At 46.8% G+C, this 18,815-nt stretch overlaps 1 protein-coding gene across 1 annotated transcript; it reads right to left on the bottom strand.

Annotated features, from left to right (window-relative positions):
* Positions 1 to 2,158: 2,158 nt before the first annotated feature.
* etnk1 (ethanolamine kinase 1) lies at positions 2,159 to 18,451 on the bottom strand. The gene is made up of 8 exons (XM_079756063.1): positions 18,193 to 18,451; positions 16,601 to 16,860; positions 15,087 to 15,227; positions 11,688 to 11,830; positions 8,035 to 8,118; positions 7,117 to 7,277; positions 5,652 to 5,725; positions 2,159 to 5,171 (listed from the first exon to the last, which is right to left on the bottom strand). The coding sequence occupies exons 1-8, from the start codon at positions 18,337 to 18,339 to the stop codon at positions 5,099 to 5,101; spliced, it is 1,083 nt and encodes a 360-aa protein (XP_079612189.1). The 5' UTR covers positions 18,340 to 18,451; the 3' UTR covers positions 2,159 to 5,098.
* Between the last annotated feature and the right edge of the window lie 364 nt (positions 18,452 to 18,815).

Below are 18,815 nucleotides of genomic sequence, written 5' to 3' on the forward strand. Positions count from 1 at the left end.
TTGGCTGTACTCTGAGAAATCCAACTGTTCTTACAAATTTCACTAGGAACCTATACTGCAACACAGCACTCACAACTTGTTAAAACCAAACATTGAATTAGCCCATGTACCAACAAAAACACAGACTATTCAAATCCACCTAAACAACCCCCATCAACCTCAACCAACCACGAGGCCAAAATAATGCCCCAGCATTCAAAGCAGAAATAAGCACTTACAGTTCGCAGTTTCTTCTTCATGTTGAAATTTTGATACTCACAGAATCACAGTTTCTCCTTCTTGACCTGTAAAGGAGTGCAACAGGCAGATAAGTTTAAGAGCTCAACTGAACCACTGAAGACATTGGGAAATTAGGTCACTTCATTTTGATTATTCATGCATTCCTTTCCACAATCGTTGGCACCGATCTACTCCCAACTTTCAAGAGCAACTGACTTAATATAAGTTTTAACTTCCTGTTCTTAATTATTAAGCTTTTTATTTAAAATATATATATATAGTTGAAGTTATCCTCAATCTTCCAACAAAAAATACTTTAACCTGAGAAACCTGTTCATTACATCTTGACAAATATATTTTTTACTTTTATTGCATAAAAGGTGCAGTCATGACTGTACTGTGCTATAGGTGAAGGTGGATTTGGGGGAAATGGGGCACCACCACCAAGATGTTTAGGCTGATGGGATAAAACCTTTTTTGGTTGTGAGTTCTGTGGTGTTGTGAATGAAAAGGCAGTTCGAGGTCGTGCGGCGTAGTGGGAGAGATCTACAGTAGGCCTGCACGTTTGAAACCGGACACCCGTGTGGTACATGCGCCGAATCCGACATTACTTTCAGGAATATGAGAACATTATTTGACGTATCAACAGTTGTAGGAAAAAACAATGTTCTACTCACAGCAGGTCCAGATATAGTAGTCCGTTCTACTTCGAAAAGCGTTACCGTATTGCCGTATGTTGGAGACGTTGGGAAACCAACCTGTTGTACTGAACTGAACCAAACAGCCACAGGTGAACATTTAAGCGCAGCGGGGCACTAATTGGTAAAACGACCTGGGCATGTGCGGCCGCTCGGGTTGCCTTGGTAAAAGAAAGATGGACAATTTTAAGTTATCAATAAGAGATTGATTATGTGTAATTAAGTTAAATAAGTTATAATATGAGGCACTTCTTATTTAAACCCAGACCCGGATTTCACCGTTAAATCCTGTCGGCGTGTTTTATTTTTCTCATCCTCCATGTAGCCACGTTACTGGTAAACTCCCAGCTGTTGAAGGGGCTTCTATGACCTTTTTATGCGGAATGAAAACAATTGGAATCACGCAGCGGGAGATATTGGATTCCGGTAATTATTGTGTATATTATCAGGGTGGATGAGGCCGCAGGGAGGGGAGATGGAGAAGGGGTGGAGGAGGGGGGCTAATTGAATTACAGTCCGCCAGTAAGATAATACTGTTGTAATTGTCTGAACGAATAAGACGATGCTCAGTGCCCGTATACGGCAGCCAAGAGGCAGGGGGAGGGGGTTCCTGAGGAGAATGCAAACACATTTTTCTCCCTCTCGCTTGAAAACTTCTTTAAAGAGACAAACGGTCGGGAAAACCTTTGAAAACATCCCTCTGCGGGTTATGAAACCATGCGTCTAATATCCAATCAGGGCTGATGTTTAGAAGATGAGGGCCTGGAAACAATTGGGCCAGAACCAACGTAAGCCTACTATTAAAAAAAAAGTATTGGCCTTTATTTAAATGGTGAAGACATTTCCATTGACTCCCCTTTCAAGGTTTGAAAGATAGCAATATATAAAAAGACAATTCAACATAGGCCTGGCAGTTTCATCGGATCCCTAATTACCTCTGGCCTTTGGCATAAAACAAGCATCGGCCTTTTGATTATGCAATTAAATAAACAATACAAATAAACTTCACATTAACAAATTTGGCAGGAAAGTGTATGTAAATCTTAAAAAACGAAAATATGTAGAAACACATGACTAGTTTGTGCTGCAGATATTGTTGGAACCTTGCCCTTCTGTGGTTTGTGGCGCCATCTAGTGGCGGGTCTTGACTTTAACATTTATAGTTTACCAATACAAGCAGAAAAAAATGCATTTAATTTAAATAATACAACTGACCTGTAAGAGTAAATAGACTTTATTATTTTAAAGTATGTCTACAGTATTTAAATGATACAATTGTATTTCACAGTCAAACCGCATGTAACTATTCACTTTAATACATTTAAGAAAAACATAGGCATAATAGGCATCTTCTATGTACATTCATTCACATTGGACACAAGCAAAGATATTACATGTCGTTCTTACTGTACATATGTTACAGTAGCCAGGGAAGAGATCACATTACTATACAATGTTAAATACACATATTCGGAGCGTGGAGACATTTACAGTGGTTTAGTATTTAGACAACAAATCAAGGGCCATGGAAACATAGGCTAGTTTAAATATGAAGACATACACTCTGTTTCAGTAAAGTAGGACCACTTTGAAAAGGTCTTAACATTAACACAAAAGAACAATCTCCCAAAACACCTTTTACATTAGGGGTGGGAATCTCTTGGCATCTCACGATTCGATTCGATTCCGATTATGAGGTCAACGATTCAATTCTAAAACGATTATCGATGCATCTCGATGAAACAAATTTTTCTGCATCACGCATGTAAATATATATATAGATCTGAGTTTGCTACTCAGAGTTTGCTAATCACTTCCTACTTTTGTGATGATCATTAAAGACATCAACAGATGAATTAACTTATCTAATATTTTATTAGAGAAAAAGCTTTTGTCATAAATATGACTTTCTATGAACAATGCAATAATCAATGCAGCTTGCTTTACAACACAATATGGAAGTATGTAAAAAATAGGTTTCAGTTTTCTTTTCTTTCTAATCTTTCTTTTCTATGTCATTAAAGAAAAAGCTGCTCTTGAATTAGAAGTAGTTCTTGTGTCTGGCTGTGAGTTTGCGTGCATGCTATGCGTAGGCTGAATCGCAATCGTGTCAACACAAATCAGATTGTCCAATACACACTGAAGATAAATAAATAATTTTAAAATTACTAAAATAATCCCTCTCTGAACGAACAGAATGTTGCAGCAATTCCGATTATTAATTTATCTGCATCGAGACGGAATCGTTCTAGAGAGAATCGCGATGCATCGAAGAATCGATTATTTTTCCCACCCCTATTTTACATTGACTTGACCTCGCCCTGAAAAAAACCTCCCAGAACCATAGAAACAGATATTGAGCAAGGTGGGACAGAGGTCTCATGTTTCTGGCTATTTCTACATTTTCCAGTGTTGAGAGCCCAGAATTGGCAGCTCAAGACACATACGTACCCCCGCTTTCAAAGACCAGGGAACCACCCACCTAATTGGGGTCTGCGGGGATTCAAATCAAATGTTTTTACTCTTATTTGGACTGGAACAACATTCAAGACTTTCAAAGGGAAGTTACCTCTATTCATTAATTTCTCTTACTTTCACCACAATAAATGTGCGTTTAGGTCATTCACCCCCCTATCCACATCGCCTACTCTGAAGTTTGTATAAAAAAAACACTAACAAAATAAAATACAAAGAAAGGATTTCTTTCTTAGGAGTGAAAAATACAATGTGCATTATGTACAAGCAAAAATGAAAGGTATCAGCACTTTGGTGAAAACTTCCCTAATATTGCTAAACGTGACCGTCCCATAATAGCAGAGCTGCGGCTTAACTCAGTCAAACACAACTCAAAGCTAAAGTGAGTCACACTATGCTGCACATGTTATGCTGAAAGTTGCATTTTCTTTTGATTTCTTCACTGGATTTGACTTATTGTTATTTGGAGCATGTTTCTACAGGATGAGCAGCAAAGAGAATGTAAAAAAACTTAAGTATCACAATTCAGCTGGTCTTCAAATACTTAAATATGATGTATCTTGTACTGGAAGTGAAGAAGTCGGCCATCTTGGGCTGGAGCTTCCGGAAGAATCTTTAGATGCCCGTTTCCCTCCCGGTTTCCCAGGATGCCTTGCTCTGTTCCGTTCTGTTTTGGGGTTCATGATGTGACCTTCTCGTCGCCCAGTGCGGTGACCTTGAAGGTCAACGATTATAAAAAACGATAACACAAAGGAGAAGACGCAGCTATATGACAAACAAGATGGAGGTGTGCGTGTCGTCAGGAGAGGCCTGACATTTCTTGTGTCTTGGGTGGGGGGGGGGGGGGGAGGAATGATGGTGAGACAGGAAACCCCCCACACGCCAACGACACGCTACGGTTTCAGTGCTCCGATAGGTTTCCATGACAACCCCCCCTCCCTCCCGCACGCGGCTCCACCCCCACAACCAGTGTCAGCGCGAACACGAGTGGGGGGGTCTGTTCTGATTCGTCGAGAAGGGATAAACAAACACCTGCTTTTTTTTGGGGGGGGGGGGAGAACTTTGGTGTCAAAATCCTGCCACCAAACCGCCACCAAACTACGACTTAGAAAAAAGTATTGCATCTCAAGAGCGGGAGGAGAGGGCAGCGAGGGGGAACGAGAGAGAGAGAGAGAGCAAGTGCTTTTACATTTTTCGTGTTTTCTTTCTTTCCCTTCAACGTCGACAGGCGGCAAGAGACATGGAAGTGCGCTCCCCCCCATCCCTGTGCCGTTCTGTTTTGGGGCGGGGCTCCACTTCACAGACAAACAGAAGTGCGACGGTCTCCGTGGTAACTTGTTTGGTCATCAGTCGGGGGTTGGGGGGGGGGGGGGGTGTGTGGTGGTCGCCCGCTCGCTAACAGGAGTATGTCGGTGAGCGGATCATGGGCGAGACAGACTGAGCCGTGTGTGGACGTAGCGCGGTGGAGACCCCATCACACTGGTTTCCAGTCAGACCGGTCCTTGCAGACAGGTCCCCTTGGCCGTGGCTGAGGGGAGGCCCACGGCTCTATAGCCGGACTGACCGCCTTTCTGTCTAACCACCACTAGGGGGCAGACTGGAGCCACTATGTGAACCAGAGCCAGAGATGGACAGAGGGTGGAGGAGGAGGAGGAAGAGAAGGAGGAGTTATGTCTGGTGAGGGGGCGGAGTCCAGCGGTAGGTTTCTATTCTGGGAACTGGAGGGCCATGGCTTCTGGTTTCATCTTGTAGTACTGGTCGAAGCGCAGCACGGCGTAGCTGAGAGACGGTAGGACAGGAGAGCTGGGGTCAGACATACAGATTCACTCACAAACGAGGACTCTGACCAGAGGGGTCTTTAAAGCATGATCCTTACACACACACACACACACACACAACACCTACTACAAACACACAAACATAACACATGTACACCACCTACCCCAAACACAGATGTACACACACACACAACACATACTACAAACACACAAACATAACACATGTACACCACCTACCCCAAACACAGATGTACACACACACACACAACACATACCCCAAAAACACAAACACAACAGCTACCCAAACCACAACACTTACACGACACATACCCCAGACACACAAAGACAACACCTACCCCAAACACATGTATATACACATACACAACACCTACCTCAAACACATAAACACAACAACTACCCCAAACAAACATACACACAGCATTACACAACACGTACCACAAACACACATGTATACACTTACCCCAAAAAGTCGAAGTCGATGGTTGAAAAACTGGCCTGAATGAGAGCCCACAGACCCCAGAAATAGTGAGACGCCTGCAGAGAGAGAGGGGAGAGAGAGACAGACAGACAGAGAGGTATACAGAGAGAGAGAGAGAGAGAGATAGGAGGGTGTATGGGAAAAAAACAGGAGAGTCGCCAGGTTGCCGTCAACATCTTCACAACAGACCATAATGCTCACATACAGTTGGCTCAGCAATGACAAAAGGTTATCGAAAGCCTCGGGCAATAAAAACAATCACATGACACAGCGAACACAATTAGGCCTCTTTCCCAGTGGACAAAACATGGACCAACACCCAGTAACACCTGGCTTCAGTCTGTACTGGGAAGGGTTACAATGGGTTTCCCTCTGGGATCAGATTGCTCTGCAGTTCCTCAGCTCTGATGAACACATGAAACCCAGCTGGACATAGCCCTGTTCCCCTCTTTACAACGCAACGCTATGAGTCGCCTTAACATCACAGATATTACATTTTCATTTAGGGCCTTTAGCAGACGCATTGATCCAAAGCGACCTAAAATACTACATTTTTCAGAATAAAAGAAACAACACTATAGCACTGTCGGTACACTAAGGATGTCAATAGAACCAAGTGCCAAGCACTAACAATCACTAGGCTAACCCATTCCCCGTACACAACAAAGCCATATTAGTGCCTAAAGTACATATTTCTAGGGGACTGTTATAAAAAAAAACCTGCATTTATCAGCAAACTGTGTTGTTAAACGGGTCTAGCTCTCTCTCCCCCCTCCCCTCCCTGTAGCCTGTGAACAGGGGCGTGGCCAGGGGGCGTGGCCAGGCCATCAGACGCTGCTCCGTGGTGACGAGACTACAGTAGGCCCCACGGGGCCCTGTGGCCTGGCAGCAGATCAGGGAAGACCCAGCCCGCTTTGTTTGTTGGGTCAACAACCTGAGCTTCTCCTGGTTACTACCAACAGCACGCCCTCCGGCCTCACACGGCCGCCGTTACCCAGGGAACTGACAATAAACAGGTCAGGTGACGCCACTCAAAACATCTCAGACGGGTTTCAGTCGTCTAACCAGTAGCGCGAATAACAGTACAAATAACTTGAATACTAACTCAAGCTGCTCAGCTAATACTGGCCACTAAGAGATCTAGGAGGCCGCTCTCAGACGCCCTCCTAGATCTAACACACACTCCTACATCTAATACACCTTTACCAATGGACCATGTCAGGGTTAGATAGTTGATATCAAAGTCTCTCCTAGATCTAAAACACCTTAACCAATGGACCATGTCGGGCTAAGATCGTTAACCAATGGACCATGTCGGGCTAAGATCGTTAACCAATGGACCATGTCGGGCTAAGATCGTTAACCAATGGGCCATGTCGGGCTAAGATCGTTAACCAATGGGCCATGTCGGGGTGAGACTTTGAGGTTGGGTCTCCAGGGGTCTCACCAGGGTGAAGCGGTTGACCTGGACGTAGAGCACCTCCACCTCTCTGTCGGTCACCGGGCCGCCCTGGCCTTTGTGCTCCTTGTAGGCCTCCAGGTAGGCCCGCAGCCACTCCTGCTGTAGGCCCTTGTCCGGGTAGTGGCTATAGTCCACCTCATTCAGGCCTGCAGCAGATGCAAATAAAACGCACCCCGGCCCAGGACACAGCATTAGCTCTGTGATAAGATGTGGACGGAACTCGTCTGAATAGGTCAACCACTACCTTGGAAGTTGGAATGCAGTTGCATTGAAGGGTCATGTTTATACCCTTTTGTTCTCAAATATGCATCAGGGTGTTGAATGATGTTAGCGTGTTGATATGTTAGCGTGTTGATATGCTAGCGTGTGGAACTACGTTAGCATGTTAAAAGCTTATTGACTTGCTTGTTCAACCACTACGGTGGTTGTTGGAATGCAGTCAGACATTGAAGGGTCTAAATTGTTTCCACCATTTTATTCTCAAATGTGCATTAGCGGGTTGAAATGTGTTAGCATGTTCAAATAGGTAAGCATGTTGAACGATTTTGGCTCGCTGAAATGTATTAGCATGTTGAATTATGTTAGCATGTTTAAATATCTTTGCATGTTGAAATAGGTTAGCATGTTGAATGATATTAGCATGTTGTAATATATTAGCATGTAGAATGATGTTAACATGTTGAAATATATTAGCATGTTTAAATATTTTAGCATTTTGAAATATGCAAGCATGTTGAATGATATTAGCATGTTATAATATATTAGCGTGTTGAATGTTAGCATGTTGAAATGTATTAGCATATTGAAATGTGTTAGCATGTTGAACTCTTATTGGCTTGCTTTGACCCTTTGCACACCCCATAGGCCTGAAGCGTGTAGAAGTAAAGCCCACTCAGCACCTACCGGCAAACTCGTTGAAGTGGTTTCCAATGTCGTACGCTTGGTAATTGTACCCGGCATACTCGTAGTCAATGAACTTTACGCTGTCTGAAAAGATAACACAGCTTGTTTAGAGGGAGGAAGAGACGACAGGTCAGAAAGATGCTGTTTTTAATGCCTTTTTTTTGGGTTGCTCTGCTGATTAGTCAGAATCTTTCTTTTTTTTAATCTTACATTGGCTTTTGTCTGAATGTCTGTTTAGGTGCTTCAATGCGACGAGTAAGAGTTTGTATTTTGAGGGGAGATTACAACAAAAAAAAAAAGGATGCAAGCAGGAGGTACTGGGCGGCGGAGTAGAGCATCCAGACCACCAGGTGTGGACTCATGTGGGCGACGGCAGGTGAGCGGGGGGGAGGGGTGTCTGGGTGTGCAGGGACGCTCCCTGTTGGTCCGCTACAGACATGCATGTGGGGGTGGTGTATCAGCATTGAAACATGACTTCTTTAGCTTAGGTAAGGTAACATTTCTACGTTATGTTCAGATGAGGAAATACAGCTAGACCAGGTAAGACCAGGTGATTCAGAAGAGGGAGAAAAGACTGAAGTACACAGTAGATAACTAGCTAGTACTAAATAGCCACTAAATGATAACTAGCTAGTTATGACGGTAGAATGTGAGTGGGGTATTGATGTTATAGAAAGTTAGTGTGGGATTGATGTTATAGAAAGTTAGTGTGGGATTGATGTTATAGAAAGACAGTAGTGTTTCTAGGATGTTAGAAGGTGGGTTTGTTTCCAGGATGTTAGTCTGGGATTTATGTTCTAGAACGTTAGTTTTGGGTTGATGTTCCAGGATGTTAGTGTGGGATTAATGTTCGAGAACGTTAGTGAGGGGCTAATGTTCAAGGATGTTCTTGTTGGGTTGAAGTTAGTGTGGGATTAATAATAATAACGATAAAGAAATTCAATTGATATAGCGCCTTTCAAACTCAAGGACGCTTTGTGCAATGTGGGCAGGCTTGATGTTAGTGTAGGTTTGATGTTAGTGTGGGTTTGGTGAGGAGGGGGAGGTGCTAGATCATGCAGAGGAGGCCAGTGTTGGACAGGAGGAACAAGGTAAGAGAAGGAATGTGGTAACAAACTAAAGCGATCCACAGCAGTGAGTAATTGAACAGCAATACGCCAATATGTCAGATGATGTTATTGTTTTAAAATAACAGTTGATCCTCTTTAAAGCACTTAAATAGCAACGCTTAAAGCAATCCTATAGACAATGTGTACTTTTGTGCTGCTTATAAATGCGAGCAAAGATAAGCTATTGCGGCCTTTACTGATAGCAGTGTGAGCTTAAAGCTCAGGGTATTGCTGTCCAAGGACGCTTTGCAGCCCGCTAAGTCTGGCGACATGAGCAGGGGAGATGAGATGAAGGAAATCAGTCCCAACGACCGGAGAAGATGAAGAAGAAGAAGATGGACCTCAAAATTCAAATCTTTACTCTCGCCAAACTTCATCCAGTCATTCACAACCTTGGGCCACTGGAATAAAGTTGCCACGCTACAACATTTATCAGTGCTTTGGATAACTCTGTTGTCGTCTATCTGTCTCATGGCTGTAGGCTTGGGGTGAATTTGGCCTAGCCTTGGTGTGTACAGTCGTTCAGAGCTGTTGTCTACGGTAGAAGACGTTGAGGTGTGTTACCAGCTGGCGTGTAGGTCCTAGCGGGACACAACTCAACACCTCCGGACGGTGGCTATAGCCCCCTGTGCAGCAGACGAAAAGGTTGGGGCAGACATATCTGTCACACATCCTCTCTCACACACACTCACTCTTTCCCTCTGTCTCTCTCTCTCTCTCTCTCTCAACACACTCATTCGGTTTGATCCAGTTGCTGCCCGCAATGTGTCCTAAAACCAACGAGAAATGCTAGCCGTAGACGGCTGTTTACATTCACTCAGACAGCAGACACACTTCCCCTTCTCTCACAACACACCCCTTCAATGCTCCCCTCTCATTGGTCCACTGGTTGACCTCGCCCACCGCCCACTTCCATGCAAATCAAGAGATTCCAGAGGCTTCCTGTTGGCAGGCTCAACTGTAGCTTTGAGTCATGTGAAAATGTGCCCCATTGTTGTTTTAACGCCACTATCTCCGCGACCGACGGATGGTGTTTGCAGTGGCCTTGGAGTGGGTAGCCCAGTGTGAGCTGCTGCTGCTGCTGGTAGATTAGCTCCCCGGTGTTTGATGGTCTGACCGGAAGGAGGCTAAGGCTTAGTATATCTGCTATGTGATAGCGTGTTGGCCAGCGGTGATGGCCAGAGGATCAGGCGCGGGGCGGAGTCGGTATTCAGGTGTCGCATGGGGGGGGGGGGGGGGCGTCACTGGAGAGACACAGAATCGCGAAAATCCCATCTTCAGAGTATACATTTATTTCAAATTGGAAATAAATTTGATTTATTGGGTTTATTGGGTACTTTAATGTCTGTTCACATGGAAAAAGTGGCTTTTTATTGACGACAACTTTTAGCTTCTTGGGAGAGGAATGGCGAAAATGTAAAAAGATAGCAATAGTGACATATCTTCCTGTAAAACGAGAGGTCTACAATGTGAAAGGTCCCTGTTTGCTCGTCACTGCACACTGCTAAAGTGATGCAAAAGTACACCGGTTAAAATGCAAAAAAGCAAAATAATGCAACGCTTAAAAATCATCCCAGAGGGAAAGTTTAAGTCAAGATGCCTTTGTCGGTGACGACCAGAATAAAGACTATAAACATGTGACCCGCCAGGCTTTCACTTCGCTGTCGCAACGGAACCACGGTCGCCACGGTCACCAGCCACGGTCACGCCGCAAACAAACTCGTCCCGCGCGGAGGCGCCGGGCGAGAGGTTGGGAGGGGCGGGGGGGTGCGACCGGCGGGAAGCAGCAGTGGCGTGCGTTTCCTCCGTCGCCGCCGCCCCCAACCCCTCTCCTCCCGCAGGGGGCGGGGCCAGGCCAAGGCCAGGCCAGGCCGACCTCTGAACCCTAGGAGACAAGGGCTAGACACACGCAGCGGTGAGATGCCCCCCCCCACCCCCCCCCTCCTGAGTTACACACATCAACATGTCCTGGTCCCAGCGGACCGGGCGGGGCCCGCAGCATTCACACAATCAACACAACCAGTCAACAAGTCAACCAGAAAACATGTGCTTCTGCTGAGAGGCTAACGGGGAACGGCTCCCATCGCAGCGGTGGCTGCTGGGATGCGGTCGCTCGGCTGTAGGCGATACCGCGAGTCACGTAACGGCAGCGGGGCAGATTTAGAACGGCAGAGCGGGCTTCTAGGGGCGGCGCCCGATGGGATGGCACGGTTCTTACTTCGTACAACGCTACAATAACATCTACAAATCATGGCAAATCAAGATGGCCTCGCTTGACGTTGGCACCGGTTTAGGCGCCTACGATTGGCTGGGTTCCACGTCAGATCACGTGACTCCTCTCCGCCTGTTCTGGGCATTCTAACTCTCCCGCCGAATGCCGTTCGCGTGACTGGGGAATGGGGCCGCGATGCGCTACAAATTCAATAGCCTACCTGCGTCTAATGGCCGCTCCTAACACAACTGGTACAACACACACGTCACACATCACCTAAGCCCCTGGGCTAGCCCTGGGGAAATCCTGTACCCCTTTCGGCGTATACTCACCTGGCTCCTGTTGGTAAATGATGTTTTTACAGAGAAGGTCGTTGTGGCACAGCACCACCGGGGAGCCCAGCACCGACAGGCTCTGCTGAAGCCACACCAGCTCATGGCGAAGCTGCTTAGAACTGGGCACTTCCACGCTGAGCCTGGGGGGGGGGGGGGGGGGGGGGAGAAGAGAAAGGGTTATTATTGTTGAAATGAGGGTTGTTCAGCAGAGCCTTGAATCCTCTGGAGCTTACAGTCGATTCAGATAAGGTCTGAAGAAGGATTTGGAAGATGGCCAAAAAACACTATACGGTCTGTCGAGTTAACTCAAGGACGTGCATCGACTGTGGGCTGAAGGGATCGGACGAGCAAGACCCCCCCGCTGAGACACAAACACCCCGTCGGGCTCCCAGAGAGACATTGAGCCGGTCGTTCCGTGCTCGACCTACTTGCACATTGCTCGCAGCAAAGTAGGTCTCCTGTCTTCTCTTCCTTCTTCTTTTTCCTGAGGTTGGTGCGAAAGGGGCCAGCCCTCAAAGCCACAAATCAGTCTGCACGCACACCTCGCTAGCTTGTCAATGCTTCGCGCTAGTTCAACTAAAGTTACTGCTCAGACGTATTGCCTAACCCTGCCTAACTACATATCCATTTAAAATACCTCCTTAGAACTGAGAAGTGGCTTCTCACCTAGCTTGTTAGTGCTTCGTGCTAGTAAACCTAGAGTGACTGCTCAGACGTTTAGCCTAACCCCTACCAACTCCATATCCCTATAAAATACCTCCTTAGAACTGAGAAGGTGCATTAAAGTCGAAGGGTTCTGTTCCTCAAAGGTTTCCCCCCAATGTGAGTGAGGCCTTGTTGACCCTGAGTAATAACACCTTCCTGCACATTCCACCTCCACATCAGTTTAACTGTCAGAGGGGAGGGGGGAAGCCAATAACTGTGTTACATAAGCTGACCAGCTCTCGGTTGCGCAAGATCCCAGTGTTGCTCAAGGGGGGTGCACTGTACACGAACCCCTAGGGGTACTCTGAAGGACAGCATGGGGGCTCAGGAATTTGTAGTTCTATGGTTAAAATGGTAATAAATCCACCTTAATCCCATACATTTAATCTAGATATGAATGGTCCGTAAAACTTCCTGATGAATGGTTAACACCATAGGTGAAGCGCAAGCTTCATAAATGTACGTTTTTGCAGCATTTAATGTTCATGTTTACACTAAATAACATGCAAATACAAAAGTTAGATTAATTTAAATCTTTTCCCTTTTGAGCTTATTAAAGGGGAATTTAGAGGGGTAGTAAAACTAGTGGAAGAACCCCTAGTCTAGAAGGGGTTGTATGACTAAATAACCAGAAACAGCTGAGCAGCAAGTGGTTTCACTTAACAGAAGATGTAAAAAATAAAAGAAGGTGATAGAAACAGTGCTTCTAGACAGAGAACACCAAGACTGGGCTGATGGTGAACCGATTCGCCCCAGCAACACAATCCCTGAGTTTACTGAGCCTTCTTCTCTGAGACGGAAACACCAGTCTTATGTGGTCTAGTCCTAGACTGGGTAGCCCCGCCCATTCTGCCGGTGATTTGAGTTCGCCCTGCACAAGGGCCTGGAGAAGAACATTACATTTCATTCTGCTTCCGATACGTTTTTGCGGGAGCCAATCACCAAGCTGGCTTTTCCCCTTTGCGCGCTATTGGCTGGTTTAACACAATGATGACAGGGAAGCGACGGCAAGCAGCCAATCACATAGAGAGTCAGTTGAACTAGGCCCATTGATCACGCCTCTTGTGCTGAAGAAAATGACAGCAGCTTCCCAAGACCAACGTGCAATCTACGATTGAGCTTGGTCTGGCAATAGCCAGACTAGTCTAGTCCCTCAAAGAGATTGAATCAGGATGGCTCGCCAATACACCAAAGCGGTCCTTTTGTTTTCCTCCATTCGAGGAGGTCTGATAGACCTGATAGGAGCTCAGGGCTCCAAGTCAACTTTACTGAATCAATAATATTGAGTGCTTGCTGTGCACCGCGGTAAAAGCTGAACCGGGGCTATTTCGCCTTCTTGGGTAGAAGGACTTGGATCTTTGGAAACAGCACACATAATGGACAAACAAAAGAGGACCTCTGACCCAAAGAGCCAGGGTCCCCTTTAAAAGCCCCCCCACCCTGGAGGCAGGGGTCTTCTCTTTTAAACGTTCTTCACTACGTTCTACTGAAGTGGCATGCTAGCCCAGGAGCCCTTTCAAAACCACCCAATCTCTTCTTAGTTCTGTTGACAATATGACTGAGCCACCGCGCCAGGCTTCTGTTTGCACTGAGCAGCTGTCTTTGGCTGTCTGCTCCAATAACACAAACAATTTGCCTCTTTTGAGCCGAACGTTAAAGCGTAAATCTCTTTTCAGGGAAGGTACGAATGGGAGTCGGCCGAGAAGAAACACAACTTCGGTGAATGGGATTCCTCCGATTCCTGTGGCACATGCATGTTATATACACGAGTATCTAACATGCGCACTTCAGAGGCACTTCAGGTCAATGGCCGCCTCGTCAAACACACACATGTCCCTACGAACACATGATTAGTGGTGACGTTGTGTGTGACGACGTCACCATGGTGTCACAGAGCAGAGTCCACACAGAAGTAATTTACAGCCAAGACTACCGGCTTGTTAGAGGAGTATATGTGTGACATAGATATATATAGATATAGATAGAGATATAAATAGATATTTACGCACAGTCGTGTTTTTGGAACTGTGGCACTACTTGAAGTCCCATATTTTAATTTCAATAGAGGTTTAACCAAAACGAATAAATTAAGTTGACGTACAATATTATTATATGCTAAAGTGTAATATTTAAATTGTAACAATTCAAAAAGGTTTAGATTCAAAAAGCCAATTCAAAAAGCAAATTCAAAACATTCTGACAGGGATTTGCTTCCATAGATCGAATTCATTTCTGATTCATGAAAAAGCTTGAAGGACCTTTAACAATGAAAATTTGGTTTTATAAATAGTGAAATACAAATGTTTAGTAAGTTTGGGCTACGGACCAGTCAGGACCGACATTTACTAAAGCATTACATATTTTTTTGATGATCAAATAGTCAGAAATACCAGGAAGATTTTTCGATTTCGGTCAAATAAGGTAATACAGACCCAATGCCTTTACTGTACATGCTTAGCCGACTGATGTGTGTGGTGACCCAGAAAGGCCCATTCTGAGCCAGGAAACCCTAAATGTTGGCAATTGATGCATACAAAACCATCTACACAGCCCTTTAAGAGAGTCACTGTCGCTTTAAGGCTTAAAAGGACAACGTGTAGAAGTAGTGACTCACTGCTTAAAGTTTAAGCAGAGTCACTACTTCTACACGTTGCCCCTTTAAGAGGCGATTGACAGAAACAAGGACCTGACCTCCGGTTCTTCTCGGGGTCCTGGAAGTGGGAGGGCACCAGGGAGAAGTAGCTGCCCAGCTTCAGCCACAGGTCAGACTGCGGCTGCCAGCCGTTGTGGGCGTGGATGGCGTGGTACTTGGCCAGCTGTCTGGCAATAAGCCTGGAAAACAGGGGGAGTTACCGTTAGTTATAGTCACCAAATGTGAGAGACCTGGTTTAGCCACAAGCTATTAGTGATGGGGACACAATGTAAGAGATATGGTTAGTTAGGTTAACAATGGAAGAGGTATGGGTTAGGTATGTGTACAATGTAAGGGATATGATTAGTTATGTGTACATTGTAAGAGGTATGGGTTAATTTTGGTGATATAATGCAAAAACTAGATTATGGGGATACAATTCAAAGGACATGGTTTAGAGATATGGTAAGTTATTAGTTATGGTGATATATTAGTTATGGTACAATATATTATGTTATGGTGACATACATAATATATCTGGTCAATTATGAGATACTGTTACTTATGAAGACGTAACGTAGAAGATATGATGAGCTATGGTGATGTAAGAGATACATTATGGTGACACAATGTTAGAGATATGTAATGGGATTTTTTTGTCAGAGATATGATTAGCTATGGTAATACGATGTAAGATATAGGGTTAGCGACGACGAGACATGTTGTGGTGACGCAATGGAAGAAACACTTAATTGCGATACAATAAAATAGGTCAGTTATGATGAGATAATCTAAGACATGAACCACGTCATCGAACAAATCACCCATCCACCAAGGGTGATCCGGGAGTCTGGAGGTTAATGATTAATCTCCAGTCAGAGTCAGCTGGGCCTACCAAGGTATGTGGAGGGAGGGACAGCATGTTGGGGCAGTAAACGTTAGCTGGTGTCTAATCACACAAGCTTCGGTTGAGGCGCTAGGCCTGATACAGACCACACAAGCTAATCCACATTCTGCTAGTGCTCCTCTGTATCCACCCAGTGTGACTGATGGCTGCTGACGTGGAATGACTTCCACTGCCCTTAGGACAGCGGGAGAGGGCGACACATCTCGATATTGGGCAACACACCTAAATACTGCTCACGGTGCGATACCAGCAAAGACATGCGGTTTGACAACTACCGAAGGCAAACGCTGAAACACCTTCATGTGATGCCAAGGGAAGAGCGGCTTCCCTTTAGAGAGGACCCGCGTTCCCTTTAAAGAGGACCCCACCTTCCTTTAATAGAGGACCCCACCTTCCCTTTAGAGAGGACTATCCAGTGTTCCTGTCCTCGTGTGTTTTCTATCTGGCCTGCAGGACCAGTCTGGGACTGGCCATCCTGTTTCATGTGGAAACACACACACGCACGTGTGTGTGTGTGTGTGTGTGCGTGGTGGTGCGTGAGCCTGCGTGCGTGCACGCGTGTGTGTACGACGCATCTCCAAACACCAGCGACCCCGCCCCAACCCCTTGACCCGCCCACCCCCCAGACAAACATCACATGACCTCGGCGGCGGGGGGATTCACTACCTGAAGGCGGGCTGCGTGCGGATGTGCTCTGGCTCGAGGGCGGTGCCCTGCAGGAACTCGTAGCACAGGCCGTTGTTGAAGGTGCAGTAGAGGCGCGGAGCGCAGCGGTTGGCCTGTAGCACACGGAAGCTCTTCACCTCGTTCTCCCGGTCGACCAGCAGCTCCGTCTTGTTGCCGTAGATGCGCACCAGCACCACGTCCTTCATGACTCCGCCCACGTAGCAGCCCATCAGCTTGTTGGTGATGCCGTCGGTGAAGAACTGCAGAGGAGAGGAGAAGGAGAGGAGAGGAGAATTCGGCTCGGTTAGCATACCGGACCAGCATTTGAACAAGGCTCCCCTTTCCCTCCCTCCCTCCCTCCCTCCCGCTCTTTCTCTCTCTCCCTCTCCCTCCCTCTCTAGGTTTGTGGCCAGCCCAGAGGGCGTCCATTGTTTGTGTCGTTACATAACAGCCTCTGGCAGAAGGAGAAGCAGCCACCCTCAGAGAGGACGTTGTTGTGTGAAGTGGGACGATCTGAGCGACGAGGAATGCTCTGGTGTTGACGGCCTGAGTGACGTTTTGTGACGCGTTTGATGGGCGGTTCGGCCGGTTTCCCGATGGTAATTGACTCCACAATTGGCTTCTAATGACAGGACACGTCAAACCCCAAGGACCCGACCCCACATCCTACCCGCATTTTCAAGATTGAAAATATGCCTGGTTGTATCTGTTGAGAAAAAGTCCTGCTGCCAAGCACTGCTGCTTATCCATTTATTCAAACGCCAGTATGCAAATAGAGGAACGTCCTGGAAGGCTTCCTCACAGAAGGCGGGACCTCAGGACAGGCTGGGAGCGAGTTCTGCACCAAAGATAACTGTGGTCTCAATTAACGAACACACACACACACACACACACACACACACACACACACACACACACACACACACACACACACACACTCACTTAAGCCCCTCCCCTTCAGAGACATTTCTAGAAACGTACGGTTATAACAGTATCAATCGACGTGCATGTTCTCATGAACAATGAATAAACGTCAATCGTCACAGATGACGTGCACACGTCATATCGATCATACACACCCCGATGTTGATATTTATACCGTTATTGTATTTTTGGTTTTGCACACACGAATGCAACTCAGGTCTACATCTGCGCTGGGTGCGACACGACACGGGTCCGTCTGAAGACCAGATCCCCAGACTAAAGGCGATCAGGCTTCGTCTAGAGACCAGATCCCCGGACTTGAGAGGACCCGGGCCAGATCCCCGGACTTATGACGATCCGGGTCCATCTTATGACCAAATCCCCGGACTACACGACCCAGGTCCGTCTGGGGACCAGATCCCCGTACTTAGGTCCCCCGCTGAGTACGTCATTAACACAAACCCACTCATAAACCGAGTCCCCTAGTACCGGACAGCCTGCCGGTTCCAGGCGGCCTCACACCCCAGACCCCCGTTGACGCAGACACTATTCGGCCCAGGGTTGCGCAGATGCGCTCCTATTGCGCAGCATTAACGCAGCTATCACCAGCGGTGACGTACGCGTTAAAACCCCCGCAGATTACTGACAGTAACAGTGGTGAGCCGAACCTTTATCTGGACCTCCGACGGCTTCCAGTTCGGCCGCAGCTCCTGGATCAGCCGCAGGGCTCCGGAGCGGTAGTCGCTCTCGTCCAGGGTGACGTCTATCTTGGGCACCGCGGGGGCCTCCTCGGGGACGTGGATGTAGTTGGCCATGATGGAGGTGAGATAAGAGTAGGAGTAGTAGTGATGGTGGAGCTGGAGGTCGAGCTTCTCGGCGTAGCGACTGGCTTGAGCTCGGAATGCGGCTGTATGAGGTCTGAGAGGCGGCGGCGACAGGGTGAGCGCTCGGTGTTGGACGTAGTGTTGCCAGATTGGGCCAGCTTTCACACCCAATCTGGCAACACTGGCTGCTCAGCGCTTCAACCAGCGTTGCCAGATTGGGCGGGAGAGCTTGCCCAATCTGGCAACACTAGTCGGACGGTGACGCCTCTTTGAGATCCCACCCTACCGTGCGTTCACACCAGAAGCGAATGTTTTCGCCGTTCGCGTATGGGGTTGGGGTTCACTCTGGACTACAGGGAGTAAAGCCTGATTGGCTGTCACGACCAAGCGGCAGGCGAAATTCGCGGAAAGGTTCAAATATTTAAACTCGAGCGAAGTGTTCGCGCGAGTAAAATCACGCGAAGTCC

Source organism: Pollachius pollachius (genome assembly GCF_949987615.1).
Source record: "Pollachius pollachius genome assembly, chromosome: 18".
Classification (NCBI taxonomy): Eukaryota; Metazoa; Chordata; class Actinopteri; order Gadiformes; family Gadidae; genus Pollachius; species Pollachius pollachius.